The 18,094-nt window shown below is 35.7% G+C and overlaps 1 protein-coding gene across 1 annotated transcript in view; it reads left to right on the top strand.

Moving 5' to 3' along the window:
• Positions 1 to 18,094, top strand: part of KIF20B (kinesin family member 20B) — a gene marked incomplete at both ends in the record, with an annotated part of 69,013 nt that overhangs the window by 12,183 nt on the left and 38,736 nt on the right. The window contains 11 exons of the mRNA XM_080694833.1: positions 2,986 to 3,022; positions 4,141 to 4,368; positions 5,279 to 5,390; positions 6,906 to 6,977; positions 7,068 to 7,214; positions 8,931 to 9,093; positions 9,613 to 9,900; positions 15,329 to 15,468; positions 15,705 to 15,843; positions 17,041 to 17,269; positions 17,987 to 18,027. Of these exons, the coding sequence (XP_080550959.1) occupies positions 2,986 to 3,022; positions 4,141 to 4,368; positions 5,279 to 5,390; positions 6,906 to 6,977; positions 7,068 to 7,214; positions 8,931 to 9,093; positions 9,613 to 9,900; positions 15,329 to 15,468; positions 15,705 to 15,843; positions 17,041 to 17,269; positions 17,987 to 18,027 (1,596 nt within the window). The remainder of the gene's footprint in view (positions 1 to 2,985; positions 3,023 to 4,140; positions 4,369 to 5,278; positions 5,391 to 6,905; positions 6,978 to 7,067; positions 7,215 to 8,930; positions 9,094 to 9,612; positions 9,901 to 15,328; positions 15,469 to 15,704; positions 15,844 to 17,040; positions 17,270 to 17,986; positions 18,028 to 18,094) is intronic.

An 18,094-nucleotide genomic window follows, 5' to 3' on the forward strand; every position in this document is an offset into this window, starting at 1 on the left:
CCACTAAGCCAAGCATGGGAAGGAGGGATGGGGGGGGAATGGGGTGGGGATCGGGTGGGGGCTGACTGGGCGATGTGTGCATGTATGTCTACAAAAGTTTGTATCCCACTAGGATGTATGAATACAGTGCACCAAAAAAAAAAAAAAAACCATAGCAAAGACTGATAATAGGAAAATAAGTATATAATATGGCATGAGGAGGATGTTCTTTTATATAAGATACCATATAAACTTAAAACGTTTTTGTGAAGTTACGCTTGTTTATTCTCTGTGTATTCTGAGTTTTTGTTACATTTTTAAACATTCTATTCAAGATTGTTAAAAACTATTAACAGTATTTTATTAATACTTTCAAATATTAATGAGTAGTTTCTTTCTTAAAACTTGTAATCCTAGCATTGTAAACTATTAACAGTTTTTATGAGTATTTTCAAATGTTAATGAGCAGCTTCTTCCTTAAAATTTGTAATCCAGGGGGGGTGGGGGGGCGGGCCTGGTGGCCCACGCTTATAATTTCTGCGCTTGGGAAGCTGAGACAGGATCACAAATGTTTGAAGCCAGCCTCAGCTACTAAATGAGACTCTCAGCAACTTAGTGAGACCCTGTTTCCAAATAAAGTATAAAAAAAGTCTGGGAGTGTAGTCGGGAGGTAGAAAAACTCCTGGGTTCAGCCTCAGTACAGCGTGCGCACACGCACACACACACACACACACACACACACACACCCCAAACATGTAGTCCCAGCATTTGGGAGGCTGAGACAGGAGGATTCAAGGCCAGCCTCAGCTACTTAGTGAGGCTCTTTGCAACTCTGTGTGACCCCTGTTTTTTTTTTTTTTTTTGGTACTGGGGTTCCTGGAAGCCCTTCTACCTCCAGGCTACACTCCCAGACCTATTTTATATTTTTATTTGGAAACAGGGTCTCTTAAGGCAGCGCGGCTGGCTCCGAACCTGCGCGATCCTCCTGTCTCTACCCCTCAAGCGTGGGGATTACAAACATGTGCCACCACGCCCGGCATGAGACCCTGTTCTAAATAAAGAATAAAAAATCGGGCTGGGGTGTAGCTCGGAGGTAGAATGCCCCTGGGTTCCATCCTCAGTACCACATAAAAACCAAAATATTAAAGCCGGATGTGGTGGTACGTGCCTATAATCCCAATTATTGGAAGGCTGAGACAGGAGGATTGCATGTTTAAGGATAACCTCAGCAAGTAGTGAAATTGTCATTAATCTAGTAAGACACTGTTTCAGAAAATAAAAATAAATAGGCCTGGGAGTATAGCTCAGTGGTATAATGCCCCTGGGTTTAATACCCAGCACACACACGCACACACAAACTAAAAAAAAAACAAAAACAAAAAACAAAACTAAGAATAAAACATTATTGCGAGGAGGGCTGGGGATATATCTCAGTGGTAGAGTGCTTGCTTAGCATGTGGATGGTGCGATTCAACTTCTAACACTGCAAACAAACACATTGAGAAGAGTTAGACAGGATGGTACATGCCAAAATTCCCAGCTGGAAAACAGTAAGAACCTAGCTCAAAAAACAGCCGACTAACCAAACAAAAAATCTGGGCTGGGATGTAGTTTAGATTAGAGTACTGATGTAGTATGCCCAAAGCCCTTGCTTTGATCCTTGCCACCAAAAAAATTACTTTCTAAGAAAGTCATTTAGAAACCAGGGTTTATTTAAAGTAATAAGGAAATTTGTTTTGCTCAGTGAGGTTCAAAGTTCAGGGTCCACAAGTATGGTTTATGAAAGTAAAATAATATTTTAAAAGATTATAGAGATTGTGAGTAATCACAGGCAATTCATAGAAAAAATTAAAATAATGACAAATATTTTCCTTAAAGGTTGCCTAGTTAAAATGAAGTATTATTTTGCCTAAGAAATAATTAAAATTTTAAAAATAAAATATGTATTTTCACATATTGATTGTAAAATGTTTATGGAAAGCAATTTTACAGTAATGTATTAAGAGCAAGAACCATAAATCTTCATTTCTTTTATCTACCAATTCAATTTTAGCTATATATTCTTTTTTTATTTTTATGGTACTGGGAATGGAACCCAAGGGCATTCTACCTTCAAGCTATGCCCCCAGCCCTATTTTGGATTCTTTATTTTGAAACAGGGTCTCACTGAGTTGCAAAGGGCCTCACTAAGAAGTAGCTGAGGCTGTCCACGAACTGTGATCCTCCTGTCTGAGCCTCTCAAATGCCAGGATTACAAGCGTGTGTGCCACCATGCCCGGCTTAGTTTTACTATATATTCTTTTTTTTTTTTTTTTTTTTTGGTGGTAGTGGGGTTCTTGGAAACCCTTCTACCTCCGGGCTACACTCCAAGACCTATTTTATATTATTTTTATTTGGAAACAGGGTCTCTTCAGCCAGCAAGGCTGACTTCGAACCTGTGTGATCCTCCTGTCTCCACCTCCCAAGCGCGGGGATTAGAAGCATGAGCCACCACACCCAGCAGGCTATATATTCTAAGCAAGTAATTAGAATGTAGAGGATACAGAAAGATGTTTAGCATTCTATTATTTCTCCTGTAAAGTTTTTGTACATTATTGAAATGTTTAATAATAAGGCATAATTAAGCCATTTTATATCCCTTATGTTACACAGCAATGAAATCTTTATGAATAATTTTTAATTCTAGCAAGAAAAACCGTACTACGTAACTTAAATGTGGAGAAAAGAGTAGAAGGGGAATACATTTAAATATTAACAGTAATTATCTCTGGCTGGCAGGGATTATAGATGATGATATTTTTCTTAATTTCTTTAGTTTCCAAAATTTTTTATAAGACTGTATTAATTAACTAGGAACAAAACCTAATAAACAAGTAACTAAATTGAGTGAATGAAAGGTTATGATCTGGTAGGTAACATTTTTAGGTTAAATAATTAATATCTTGATTATTTTAGATTATTTTAAAATGATTTAAAACTCTTTAAAAGATATTTTTCTGTTTTTAGGTTGCTATGCAGAATGACAGTTATGATACTCTTTATGGTAAGGCTCTCTATCACTTGCCTTTAATTGTTGATCACGTAAAAACATTTGAAAAGCTATTAAGCTTTTTTAAAATTATATTTTTAGTACTGAGATTGAACCCAGGGGCATTCTACCTCTGAGCTACACCCCAGCCCTATCTATCTATTTATTTATTTTGTGTTTCTAAGGATTGAACCCAGGGGCATTCTATCTCTAAGTTACACCCCCCCCAGCCCGATTTTTTTATTCTTTATTTTGAAACAGGGTTTCACTAAGTAGTGGAGGTCCTCACTAAGTACCTAAGACAGCCAAGAACCTGTGACTCTTCTGATTCAGCCTCTCAAATACTGGGATTACAAACGTGTGCCACCATGCCCAGCTCCTATTTTATTTTTTATTTTGAAACAGTGTCTCACTATGTTGCTGAGGCTGGCCTTAAATCTGTGATTCTCCTGTCTCAGTCTCCCATGTACTGGGATTATAGATGAGTGCCACTATGCCCCATTTTATTTATTTATTTATTTTATTTTGTTTGGGTTTTTACTTTATTTTTATTTTTTATTTTTTGTGGTACTAGGGATTGAACCCAGGGGTGTTCTACCTCTGCACTACACCCCCAGCCCTAGTTTATTTTTTATTTGGAAATAGGGTCTCACTAAGCTATTGAGGGCTTCAATAAGTTGCTGAAGCTGGCCACAATTCTATGAACCTCCTGTCTTAGCCTCTCAAGTATTGGGATTATAGGTGTTGCCATCACTCTTGGCTTTATTTTTTAATTTTAATTTTAATTTGAAACAAGGTCCTGCTAAATTGCTAAAGCTGACCTTGAACTTGTGATCCTCTGTGTCAGCATTCTGGGATTACAGGTATGTGTCACCATACCTGGCCAGCATTTAATTTCTATTTGGTCCATTGACATATCTTTACAAAGAAAGGATAAAAAGCAGCCAGATGTTGGTTATTCCAAATATCATTTACTTCTTACGCGGCTCCAAAAGGTATCTAAAGTAAATGGTCAAAAGACCAAGGATACTTGATTTTTCAAGACCAGGAATCATGATCTGTACTTATGTCTCATTTTCATTAAAATTGCTTAATTTGTGCTTATTTTTTTTTCCTTATTCTTTGTTTCTTAGGAAGTTTAACAAACTCTTTGAATATACCAGAGTTTGAAGAATCTATGAAAGACTGTGAACAATCTAGCTTGACTATGGAGAATAATATTAAGTTTTCTGTGTGGGTTTCTTTTTTTGAAATTTACAATGAGTGTATTTATGATTTGTTTGTTCCTGTATCATCTAAGTTCCAAAAGAGAAAGATGCTGCGCCTTTCTCAAGATGTAAAAGGTTATTCTTTTATAAAAGGTATGCTGATGCATATTATTTTATTGTTCCAAAGATTGCTTTTTAGGTTTTGTGAAGGCTGTAGGAAAGTAAACTAAAAAAAAAAAAAAAAAAAAAAAGCATTTCTGCTCATTATTAACATCAAGAGAATGAGAAATTGCAATGCTTTGGATGTGTGATTTGGTGTGTTTATTACACTACAATATGAAAAATTCTAGTTTGATATTGTGTTTGTTTTAGTATCAGGACTTGGATTCTTAGTGATGGGAAAAACTTGGTTGATATTTAAATTATTCTGCTACTTTGTAACTTTAAATTTTGGAACTGAAATATTAGTGTTCATAGTAATGTTTTCTAACCCTTTTATACTATAAAATACATATACTGGATCATGATTAAGTATATCAGCATCCAGTACTTAAATATGTATATACATACATATATATAATATATATAATCACATCTCAAACATTTCATTGTTTATACTGAATCTTACTACAGAGTATACACTGTAATGTTTTCTGTATTCTATTTTATTTTTGCAAAATGCTGATTATGACCAAAAATTGTGATTTCATGATTCAGTAGTGATTCGCAGTCTGTAATATCTCATAGATAGATCATTTTATAGATTTAACTTGTAGTCTTGTCTTTTTCTTTCTGTCCGACAAATTCTAAAAAATTAATTTTTCTTTTACTCTGTTGAAGAACATTTACTTTGTGTATTTATATAACTTAAATACTATAACATCAATATAATCCCCAAACTCTTCTCTTAGGAAATTTGGAATAGTTGACTTCAACTAGTATATATTGTTAAAAGAAAGATTTCCTCATATGTCACAGGGAAAATGTCTTCAAAGAGATTTTAGTTCTGAATAAATTCTGTGTTTTTATAAATTGATATTTATTCTTTTTTTTTTTTTTAAAGATCTACAGTGGATTCAAGTATCTGATTCCAAAGAAGCATATAGACTTTTAAAACTAGGAATAAAGCATCAGAGTGTTGCCTTCACAAAACTGAACAATGCTTCCAGTAGAAGGTAAGGGGTGTACACTATGGAGTAATCTTTCAAGTGAACAGTAAGCTACGAGTGGTGGTGCATACCTGTAATCTCAGTACTTGGGAGGCTGAGATAGGAGGATCATGGGTTTGAGCACAGCTTTAGTAATGCAGCAAGACCCTCAGTAATTTAGGAAGACACTGTTAATAATAAAGAATAAAAAGGGCTGGGGAGTGCATTTTAGAGGTAGAATGCCCCTGAATTCAATCTTCAGTAAAACACACACACACACACACACACACACACACACACACACACACACACACACCAGTAGGTTCTCTGATATGTTAAATGAACAAAAGCCTTCAGTAGGCTGATGATGTAATGTTATGTAATGTTATCAGTACTATCTCTTGTCCTATATTAGGTTCATTAATGAAGTTTTTGAGGTATTGTATTTTTTTTTTTTTTTTTTTTTTTTTGGTGGTACTGGGGATGAAACCCAGGGGCTTTCTACCTCTGGGTTATACTCCCAGACCTATTTTTATATATTTTTGGAAACAGGGTCTCACTAAGTTGCTAAGACCTTCACTAAGTAGCTGAGGCTGGCTTCGAACCTGTGTGATCCTCCTGTCTCAGCCTCCCAAGTGCAGGGATTACAAGCGTGCGCCACCACACCCTGTGGTATTGTATTTTATGTCAGTATTTTAGCTCTTTTTTTTTTTTTTTTTTGAGTTGCTTAGAATGGTGGTCTTTTCTCTCTGTCTGTCCCAGTTTACTCCTTGGATCCTGTACTAAGTTAGGCCATAATTCAAGGGGTTAAAGAAGTAAGTTTTTGATGAAAGGGATTGGGGGATGGGAGACAAAAGGAATACACTGTTGTAGTAAGATATTTAACCAGTTTTCTCTAGTCCCATACTCAGCTGGACATGGATTGATATGTGATCCAGATAAGCCTATATATAGATTAAATTAAGTTTTGTGTTAGGTATATATGTGTGTTGTATGTAAAGAATATTAGCTATAAAACCTACATAAAATTGTTTTAAGTAATATGATCTATGTAAGTAAATTTGGTCTTTTCTATAAACGATTTCATTAGTGGAAGTTGTAATGTTAAGGAGAAAGATCAAAGGATTGGGGGTAGGCAAAAGATAATTATTATTATTTTTTGTGGTACTGGGGATTGAGTCCAGGGACATTCTACCCCTGAGCCCTATTTTATTCTTTATTTTAAAACTGGATCTCACTAAGTTGTGGAGGGCCTCACCAAGTAGCTAAGGTTGGCCACTAACCAGTGATCCTCTTGTCTCAGCCTCCCAAGTACTGGGATTACAAGCGTGCGCCACCACGCTCTGCTTAAGATAATGATTTTGAACAGGTATATAGATATCAGTGAAACATGAGTGACAGGTTTGGCAGCCAGTTGGAATGGGCTGTGCTGGGCTACAGCTAACATTAGAGTATAGAGGTTTATTTAGATGTTTCTCTCTCTTATATAGAATTCAGAAGTTAACGGAAAGATAATATTTGGTCTTTGTATATTTCTTTTAGTCACAGCATATTCACCATTAGAATATTACAGATTGAAGACTCTGAAATGTCTCGTGTTACTCGAGTCAGTGAGTAAGTTGAGCATTATTTAAATGGTATTGATCTTGAATATTTTTGAGGAACTTGAAAGTAACTATATTTTTTATATTTTGGTTGGTTCAGATTGTGTTTATGTGATCTTGCTGGTTCAGAACGAAGCATGAAGACACAGAATGAGGGTGAAAGGTTAAGAGAGACTGGGAACATCAATACTTCTCTGTTGACTCTGGGAAAGTGTATTAATGTTCTGAAGAATAGTGAAAAGTCCAAGTAAGTGTTGCTTATAGACCTGTGATCCCAGTACTTGGGAGGCTAAGATAGGAGTATTGCTGGTTTGAGGCTAGCCTGGGCAATTTAGTGAGACCCAGTCTTTAAATAATAAAAAGGGCTGGGCTGTGTAGCTCATTGGTAGAATGCCTCTGGGTTCAACTGCCAGTACCAATCACATATACAAATACAAAAAAGATAGGATATTAATTATTAACTTTAAATTCAACTGCTGATTTTTTGAAGTTTTATTTTTTGTGTGTGTATGTTGTATCAGAGATTGAAACTGGAGGCTTTCTACCTCTGAGCTGCACCTCCAGCGTTTTTATTTTTCATTTTGAAACAGGGTCTCACCAGTTTGTTGAGTCTTGCTAAGTTGACGTGGCTGGCCTCAAACCTGCAGTTCTCGTCTCAGTCTCCCAAGTAATGGGATCACAGATACACACCACTGCACCCGGTGCAAGTTATTTTCTTTATACTGCTTCTTATGTAATGACTATGGATTATGATTAAAGTACTTACACATCTTGGGTAATATAAAGATAGAAATTACAAAAATGTAAGTCAATGTCGGTGAGTCATTGCATACTTATTTTGCATGACAAGTAAATACTAATAGATATTTTAGACAGTAAGGTTTTCATGATGTGGGCTTAACATCTAAAGCTACTTTATTCTTTTCTTTTTTTGGTTTTATGCACTGGGGATTGAATCCAGAGGCATTCTGCCTCCGAGCTGCACTCCCAGCCCCATTTTATTTTTATTTGTTAACAAGGTCTCACTAGGTTGATGAGTCTCACGACTTGCTGAGGCTGTTCTCGAACTTGTGATCTTCCTGTCTCAGCTTTCCACGTACTGGGATTACATGTGTGCACCACCTTGCCTGCCTAAAATACACTTTAGTCTTAACTAATTCATTGTGTGGTCTTCAAGACGTGGTAGATTTTTGCTTTAATTAGCATGTTAGGTATGACATTTATTATATAATTACTCTTTATTAGGGAACACATCTCAGATAAATGTGATTTTCTTTTTGCCTAGTGGGTTATTGTTAGTATCAATATGAGCAGCGGTATTTTATTTATTTATTTATTTATTTATTTATTTATTTATTTATTCATTTATTCTTTGTGGTACTGGGATGGAACCCAGGGGCTTTCTACCTCTGGGCTACACTCCTAGACCTATTTTATATTTTATTTAGAAACAGGGTCGGCCGGGTGTGGTGGCGCACACTTGTAATCCCCATGCTTGGGAGGCGGAGACAGGAGAATTGCGCAGGTTCGAAGCCAGTTGTGCTAGCTTAAGAGACCCTGTTTCCAAAGAAAAAAAGTATAAAAATAGGACTGGGAGTATAGTCCGAAGGTAGAAGGGTTTCCAGGAACCCCAGTACCACCAAAAAAAAAAAAAAAAAAAAGAAAGAAAGAAAGAAACAGGAACAGGGTCTCACTAAGTTGTTGAGACCTCACTAAGTAGCTGAGGCTGACTTCAAACCTTCGCAATCCTCCTGTCTCAGCCTCCTGAATACTGGGATTACAAGCATGTGCCACCACACCCAGGTAGCATTGGTATTTTAAAGAAAATAGAATTATTATAGGTGGAACTAATTACTACCTTCAAATTTAAATCCATGATAGCTGAAATTTTTTTTTAAATTTATCAACATCCGGTCTTCATTTGATTTGTTTTAACATAGTTTTCTAAAAAAAATTTTCATAGGTTTCAACAACATGTGCCTTTCCGGGAAAGTAAACTGACCCATTATTTTCAAAGTTTTTTTAATGGTAAAGGAAAAATATGCATGATTGTCAATATCAGCCAGTGTTCTTTTGCATATGATGAAACACTCAATGTATTGAAGTTCTCGGCTATTGCACAGAAGGTAAATATATATGAATTTCTGTAAAATTTATTAAGTCTACCAATACTATTGGAACATTAACAGTTTTCTTTGGAATAAATGATGTTTTTTATACTTATTACTTTAGAACATATGTGAAAATAAAATTGTGAATATTTATCCAGGAAGAAAGACATGAGAAAAGATCGAAGGTTGTCCTTGAAAGGACTAAAATGACTCTTAGTAATAAAAGTTAATCATAAACATAAATAAAAGCAAGTTTACTTGGAATAAATTGTCTCTTCTGCCATTCTTTTATTTAGTGCTGGGTAATCAGAAAGCCTTTTGCTAGGAACAATACTAAGAGCTTAGAAAGATAGATGTAACTATAGTTTTCATGTTTAAGTAGGTTTTCTAAGCAAAATCTTAATGATGCTAATTCCTTCGTTTATGTTTGTCTGCTTAGCTTAATACTTAAGTTGCTACTTGACTTAATTCATAAAATTATTTTTAATGCACAGTTCTTGCCTGTTTTAAGAGTCTCATTGGATATTTTAACAGGTTTATGTTCCAGATAACTTAAATTCTTCTCAAGAAAAATCTTTTGGGTCCAACAAAACTTCTCAAGATGTATTAGTAGACAAAAGCTTGGATGAAAAAATATTAAATGTAAAAAGAGCCACTATTTCATGGGAAAATAGTCTAGAGGATCTAATGGAAGATGAAGATTTAGTTGAGGATCTAGAAAAAGATGAAGAAAAACAAAATATGGAAACTGAACTTATTGACGAAGATCTGGATAAAACATTAGAAGAAGATAAGGCTCTTGTTAGCCAAGAGGAGAAAAGAGTATGTATAAGAGTTCATATTTCTGTGCATGGCTTGTTTTTTAAAATTAGTGTTAACAGTTCTTAAATCTCTTTCTCTTTTTTGGGGGGTGGGGTGGGGTGTGAATACTGGGAATTTAACCCAGGGCCTCTCTACCACTCGGCTACACCTTCAGCCTTTTTATTTTTGAGCCAGGGTCTCCCTAAGTTGTCCAGGTTGGCCTTCAATTTGCAGTCGTCCTGCTGCCGCAGCCTCCAAGGTAGCTAGGATTATAGGTGTAAGCCTCTGCACCAGTCATCTCTCCCCTTTTTGTTGAGTTGAGGTCTTGTGTGTTGCCCAGGTTGGCTGTGAACTTCTGGGCTCAAGTCTCAGCCACAGAAATAGCTGAAACAACAGGCATGCTCCAGTCTCTCTCAATTTTTTCCCTGAGATTTTTGTATTTCAACTTTATTTTTTGAAAAAGGCCAAACCTACAGAAAGGCTCATTTACTCATTTACCTTCAACCTGTAGTCACCAAGTGTTAAGTGTATCTAAATATATATATATATATATATATTTTTGGCTGATATCATTTAAAAACAAGATGTGTACATAAAGATATCTTATGGTTAAGCAGTGCATGATGTGGCATTCTGTAATCCCAGTACTTGGGAGGCTAAGACAGGAGGATCACAGGTTTGAGGCCAGAACACATTAACTTTGACCTTGTTTCAAAGTAAAAAGGGCTAGGGGGTATAGCTCAGAGGCAGCACATCCCTGGGTTCAATTTCCAGTACCACATACACACATAAAAGGTAACCTTACAACTAAATATTTTAGCTTGTCTTAAGAACATGGACATTTCCTTCATAAGCACAAGACTATTTTTATACCCAAGAAATTTAACACTGATAGAGTATAGTCTATTACATCACCCATATTGGCATTTTTCTAGTGATATGAATATGCCCTTTATAAAGCCACTTATTTGCCAGGCGTGTTGGTGCACACTTGTAACCCCAGTACTTAGAAGACTGAGACAGGAGCATCACAGGTTTTCGGCCAGCCTCAGCTTCTTTAGTGAGGCCCTCTGCAACTTAGACCCTGTTTCAAAAAAAAGAATAAAAAATAGGTTGGGGGTATAATTTAGCAGTAGACTGCCTCTGGGTTCAATCCCCAGTACTGAAAAAAAACAAAAAACAAAAAAAGAAAAAACTGAAAAAAAAAAAAAAAATCCACTTTTTTTTTTTTGATACCAGGGAATGAACTCATGGGCATTCTACCTCTTAGTGACATCCCAGCCTTTTATATATTTTTTTCCTTTGAAGTGTCTCACAGCTATTTCAGCCTCCCATGTCCTGAGATTACAGGCCATTTTATTTTTAATCTACATCTGAAGTTAAAACATTCCTTTTGAGTGTCATTTTTTTTTATAGTCACTTCTATTCTAGCATCAACTTTTGAAAAGTAGACACTACTTGTCTTATAGAGTACCCCCAGCCTAGATTTGTGTGTTTCCTCATGATTCAGATTTAACTATTTAGGTTAAGTATGTTATATAGGTGAAGTTTTGAATTTCCCACTGTATCACTTCAGGAGATATATGATGTCTGATTTCTCCATTCTTGGAACTGCTAAGATTTGTTTACTTGGTTAAGGAGACTTTTCTTTATTGTGAAAGCATGCCATCTATGGAATGATTCCTTGAGACCTTGTGGCTGTCCTACTTCATGATGTCTTTTCACCCAGTGATTTTAGCATATCCATCAGACTTTTAGTTTGCAACCTAACCTACAAGTGCTCACAACATCTGCCTAGAGCTAATGGCTATTTATTTATTTAGTTAGTTTTTTGTGGTACTGGGAATGGAACCCCAGGGGCATTCTACCTCCGAGCTACACCCCCAGCCCTCTTTTTGGTCCTTTATTTTGAAACAGGGTCTTACCAAGTTGCAGAGGACCTCGCTAAGTAGCTAAGGCTGTCTGCAAACCTCAATCCTCCTGTCTCAGCTTCCCAAATGCTGGGATTACAAGTGTGTGCCACCATGGCCAGCAGCTTCTTTAAAAAAAAAAAAAAAAATTGCTATGGTTAATAAAGCAGATTTAATATTGATTCCTTTATTCTCTGTCCATATATAGTGTATACTTATAAACCATAAGTTGTATTGATCCAGAAATTTAGATCACATTTACATTACTTGCTTACCTAATTAATTGGCCATAATTTCACTTGCATACATGGATTCCTTCTACCAGTCTCCTAGGAGCACTGGCACACCTGTGTTCATGGAGTGCTTTAATGGTGTTGGCATATGTAAATGATAGTACTCTTTTGATCTATAGAAGTCTAAGTAGGTGGATAATTTATGGGTTAAATACTCTCATTTTAATAATTTACACCAATGTCCCAGAAAACCATTCTTCTCCTGTATTTGGAAATAAGAACAAAAGCTTCAGATGTTGTACAATTCCTAATTTATCTGGTCACTGTATGATTGGATCTTGTCTTTTTTTTTTCTCTGTAATACCTTTCTCAGTGACAAAGGTAGACATTAATAGTCCTGTTTTACTTTGTTCTGATCTTCTCAGTGTTAAAGTTTTTATTTACATGTTAAACTTGAAAGATTAAACTTTCTGAACATGCTGGGAACAATTTTACTTTTCTTAGGGAAATATTTAATACTATATAGTTCATGATGAATTGTATATTATAAATGCATATCTCCTCATAATATTACTGGATATTTTAAATGAGAAATTCATCAAAGTTTTGTCCAAATATTTGTTGTGTTTTTTTGTTGTTGTTGTTTTGTTTTTGTATTTTGGTGCCAGAGATTAAACCCAGGGCCTTGTTCATGCTAGGCAGAGCACTTTACCATTGAGCTATATGCCCATCCCTATTTTTGCAGTGTTAGGGACCAAATCCAGGGACATATACAAACTACGCAAGTACTCTACCACTGAATTACACCTGAGCCATAGCATTTGAGTGGTGTGTGTGTGTGTGTGTGTGTGTTGCTGGGAATTGAATCCTGGGGGCATTCTACCTCTGAGCTACACCCCCAGCCAAATTTTTTATTCTTTATTTTGAAACAGAGTCTCATTGAGTTGCAAAGGGCCTCACTAAGTAGCTGAGGCTGTCCAGGAACCATGATCCTCCTGTCTCAGCCTCCCGAATGCTGGGATTATAAGCATGTGCTACCACACCTGGCTGAAATATTTTTAAAATAAAGGCGAGCCGGGCGTGGTGGCGCACGCTTGTAATCCCCGCGCTTGGGAGGCAGAGACAGGAGGATTGCGCAGGTTCGAAGCCAGCCATGCGCGCTGGCTTAGGAGATCCTGTTTCCAAATAAAAATGTAAAAATAGGTCTGGGAGTGTAGCCCGGAGGTAGAAGGGCTTCCAGGAACCCCAATACCACCAAGATAAATAAATAAATAAATAAATAAATAAATTAAATAAAATAAAGGCGAGACATTGAAAGATATTTACACTCTGAGAAAGTGTTAAGTTGTTGTTGAGAAACTTTAACCAGAAAGCTTAAAATAAGATTATCAGGCTGTTTTTTTTTACTTATTTTAAGTCTATACCTGCCATCATAAATGTTAAGTCCTTTGTTTATTGTCATATGACATGATATGTATGTGTTTTTAAAGTCTATTGAGTTATGTACATCTAGATAGTAATAAAAGCCTAATAAGATTTATATTTCTCTTTTGCATTTTGAAAAGTATTTGTGTGTTCTTGCTAGTATTTTTGCTCTATATGCACTTTAGGGATTAGACTTTGAAAGGACTTTTTTTTTTTCTGCTGGGGAATTGAACCCCGGGACATTCTACCTCTGAGCTACACCTGCAGCCCGTTTTTTATTCTTTATTTTGAAACAAGGTCTCACTAAATTGTGGAGGGCCTAAGTAGCTGAGGGTGGCCTCGAACCTGGGATCCTCCTGTCTCAGCCTCCCAAGTACTGGGATTACAAGTGTGTTCCACTATGCCAGGCTGTGCCACCATGTTGAGCAATAGGACACTTTTTTTCTTTTGTGGTGCTGGGAGTGGAACCCAGGGGCTTTTCTACCTCCGGGCAATACTCCCAAACCTATTTTATACTTTATTTGGAAACGGTCTCACTAAGTTGCTGAGAGCCTCACTGAGTATCTGAGGCTGACTTCGAACCTGTGTGATCTTCCTGTCTCCAGCCTCCAAAGCGCTGGGATTACAAGCGTGCACCACCATGCCCAGCAATAGGACACTTTTAAACCCAACTTTTAGCATTTATCATATATCTGGCCCTTACTTTCCTCACCTGTGAAAAACGAATGCTGCCAAGATCATAGAAGATTGTGTGGATTAATTGGAATAAAATGTACTCTCCAGAGTAGTTGAAAAATACGTTTATACATTAGTACAAAGTTGTTGGAGAGTAAATAAAACTACTTTCCAAAATAGTTCTTGTTGAACAATAAGTGCTTGTTTTTTTTCCTTCTCTTTTTTTGTGGTGCTGGGGATTGAACCCAGGGAATTTTATCACTTTTATTTATTTATTTTTATTTTGAAAGAGGCTCTTGCTAAGTTGCTGAGGCTGGCCTTGCACCTGTGATCCTTTTGTCTCAGCCTCCTAAATAGTAGTGGGATTACAGATGTGTGCCACTATGTCCAGTTTAAATGCTCAAATTTTATCCTACTTTTTCTCATATTACAGCTGGATATTGACATATTTGAGCTGTAGTAAGTATTTCTTTTTACCTTTTTTCAGTAAGGTTTCTTTTTTTTTTTTTTTCGGTACTGGGGATTGAACCTACAGGCTTTCTACCTCTGAGTTATATTCCCAACCCTATTTTTTTAATTCTTTGTTTTGAAACAGGTTCTCACTAAGTTGTGGAGGGCCTCACTAAGTAGCTGAGGCTTGCCAGGAACCTGTGATCCTCCTGTCTAAGCCTCCCAAGTGCTGGGATGACAAGCATGAGCCACCACACCTGGCTTCAGTAAGTTTAATTCTAAAATGTGGAGAAAACTGCCCAGCTAGCTCAGTCAGTAAAGCATGAGATTCTTAAAATGTGGAAAGTTTCTCTTGATTTTTCAGATTAATGATCTTAGCACATACACAGTTTTCAGTGAGAGTATTAGCACTATTAAAAATGATGCATATTTATAACTGACTGAACCAAGTGCGATGGTCCCCATTGTAATACTAGTACTTGGGAGGCTGAGGCAGGAGGATGGTAGGCTCAAGGACAGCTTCAGCAATTTAGTAAGGCTCCCAGCAACCTAGTGAGACCTTCTTTCCAAATAAGAAATAAAATTGGTCTGGGGTTGTAGCTTGGAGGTAGAATGCCTCTGGGTTCTATTCACAGTACCACACACACACATAAAATGGACTAAATGAAAATTATTTTATGTTTGAACATTTTGACAGTATTTGTCTTGGGATATACTTAATTTTTTTCTGAGAATTTTATTATTTACACGCTTTAGAAACTGTTGGATTTAATAGAAGACCTGAAACAAAAGCTAATAAATGAAAAAAAAGAAAAGTTAACATTGGAATTTAAAATTCGCGAAGAAGTTACACAAGAATTTACTCAATATTGGGCTCAACGTGAAGCCGACTTTAAGTAAGTTATTTCCTGATCTGGTAAAGACTGAGAATTTTATTTACTTGTTTTGTTCTTTTAAACTTATTTTCTTATATTAGATGGCTTTGACTTTTGATGCTTTTTATGTAGCTTCAAAATAGATTTTGATTCAGATGATTGAATTTGCTTTTAATCTGTGATGTTACTTAATTTTATAAGTTAAAAAAAACTGAATTGTTTTTTCTCTTATTAATTACTAAATTTGTGTTGTGAAGGGAAACGCTTCTTCAGGAACGAGAAATAATGGAAGAAAATGTTGAATGTCGTTTGGCCATCTTCAAGGATTTGATTGGTAAAAGTGATACCCATGATGAACCAACAAGTGCAGCCTGTGCCACGAAAGTGGAGACTCAAGTATGTCAACTGAAATATTAAGAAAATCCAGGATTTAGTATGCCACATCAGTCATGAGAAATGTTTTATAGCTTAGAGCTAAAACAGTGCTTACTGTAATATAACTTTATTATAATTAGGCATATTTTATTAGAAATGCAAGCACAGTATAAATGTTGCCTTTGGGTTTGGATTTAATGAATTATTTAATTACTTTTTATCTGTTATTAATTTGTATCTCTTTTATTCCTTTTTGGTATTACTAGAGTCATTGTATTGATTGTGGGCAGATAAAATGCTTTTTATTTTGGGATAATCCTCTTAGAATTGTCTTAAAACTTTTAAAATTATGGCTGGTGCCAGTAATCCCAGTACTTGGGAAGCTGAGGCAGGAGGATTGCAGGTTGAAGGTCAGTCTTGGCAATTTAGTGTGACCTTGTTTCAAATTAGCAAAATCTGGCTGGGGTTATAGCTCAGGGGTAAAATGGCCTTGAGTATAATCTCTGATATTACACACAAACAAAAATTACAAGTTTTTAAAGGCAAAGGGAATCTTTAAGATATCAATTGTTCTTTTTGCTGTGGCAAAAAAATACTTACATATATACCAAGTGGTACATACATGAATATTTATATCACTTTGAATCTTACTATGATGTATAATTACATTGCACCAATAACAATTACAAAATAAAACCTTTTTTTTTTATTTTTTACTTTCCTAGGCAAAAACCATTCCCTCCTCTTAAGGAAATTTTGTCTCTTTCTGTTACTTCCATTGAAGTTGATTGATCCAGTTTTTAGGGGGACATGGTTGGTTTTTAGTTTTGTTTTTCATTTGCTCAGTTCTGGGGCCTGGGACAATGATGTCAAACCACAATTTCATGGCCTGGACATGGTGTGGGACATGGAGTGAATTGTGAAAATGGAGGCTTGTTTCTTAGAATATTCTAAAAAGCCATTTAAGACTCATGTTATTGATTTATATCTGAACTAAGTAGTCATAATTATTCAGTGGCTCGTCACAGTTTATTACTTTTTATGAGGAAATATGCCGCATACCCAATACATAGAAAATGAATAATATTAACACAAATTTTTCATAAATAAGGATGTTTCTATATAATTTATCTTAAAGAATTTCAAGTTCTGAACTTTTTGCTTTTTTTGAAACTGTCTAAATCAGGTGATAGTACCATACGTTTTTACTGTTTTTAGGAAGCACATAATTATGTAGGATTTGAAGATATTATTGATTCACTTCAAGATGATGTCACTGATATTAAGAAACAGGCTGAAATTGCTCACTTATACATTGCATCTCTTGCTGATCCTCAGGAAGCTATTGTTTGTTTGCAATTAAAATTTGATCAAGTTAAAGCCGAATTAGCTAAAACCAAGGAAGAATTAATCAGAACCAAAGAAGAGCTAAAAACAAGAGAAAGAGGTGAGTGGATCCATTTTACTTCTACTTAGAGAATATAAACATACAGAAGTGAATATGCACACAAGGGACTTTTTACTACTGAAAATATTTTTACTTTCATTTGTTTTAGGCCTGTGTTATTGGAAAAGACTTATAAAAAAAGAAGCAAGTAAATTTTAGCCTTATAAGTAAATTAAGAAATCCCATTGGAAATGATAAAGGTGTAAATTTTGTTCTAAGTCTCTGAACTTTTACAGTATATGGATTAGAGTACTTCCTGTGGAATGCTTTGAAATAGCCTGTTAGATTGATGTTTCATTATCTCTAAGGGAGTATATATGTTCATGTGTATAGAGAGTGTTTGTGCCATCTAGGTTTTGAGAGAGATCAAACACTCTACCCTTTTCTGTGTGAAACAAGGTGGGTAGAAAGGCAGGTGATTGGTGCCGCTGCATTGCAGTGTGGTCCAGAAAAGCACTAGCTCCTTTTCTTCTGTGATTCTATGTCACTTCTTTACTATTCAGCATATGTCACTGAGTTTTAAACTGGGTTTTGAAAGTGGCTTTTTCTAAAACGTTATGCTCTTGTAGTTGAATTAACAAGGAAGTGTTGTGTACTTCTAGTGCTTTCAAAACTCTTCTAAGTGTAACACACAACAGCTTATGTTTCATATTGCTCAGTCATCTATTCTTTTTAGAAGCTTAGGTGTTTATTTTAAATATTCTTTATTTTTTGTAGAATCCGATTCATTGATTCAAGATCTTGAGGTATCTAAGAAGGTAATATTTTAAGTTTTATTTTGTTTTTTTATTTATTTTGATGAGGAATTTATTAAGTAAATGAAAG

Source organism: Muscardinus avellanarius (genome assembly GCF_963383645.1).
Source record: "Muscardinus avellanarius genome assembly, chromosome: 4".
Lineage (NCBI taxonomy): Eukaryota > Metazoa > Chordata > Mammalia > Rodentia > Gliridae > Muscardinus > Muscardinus avellanarius.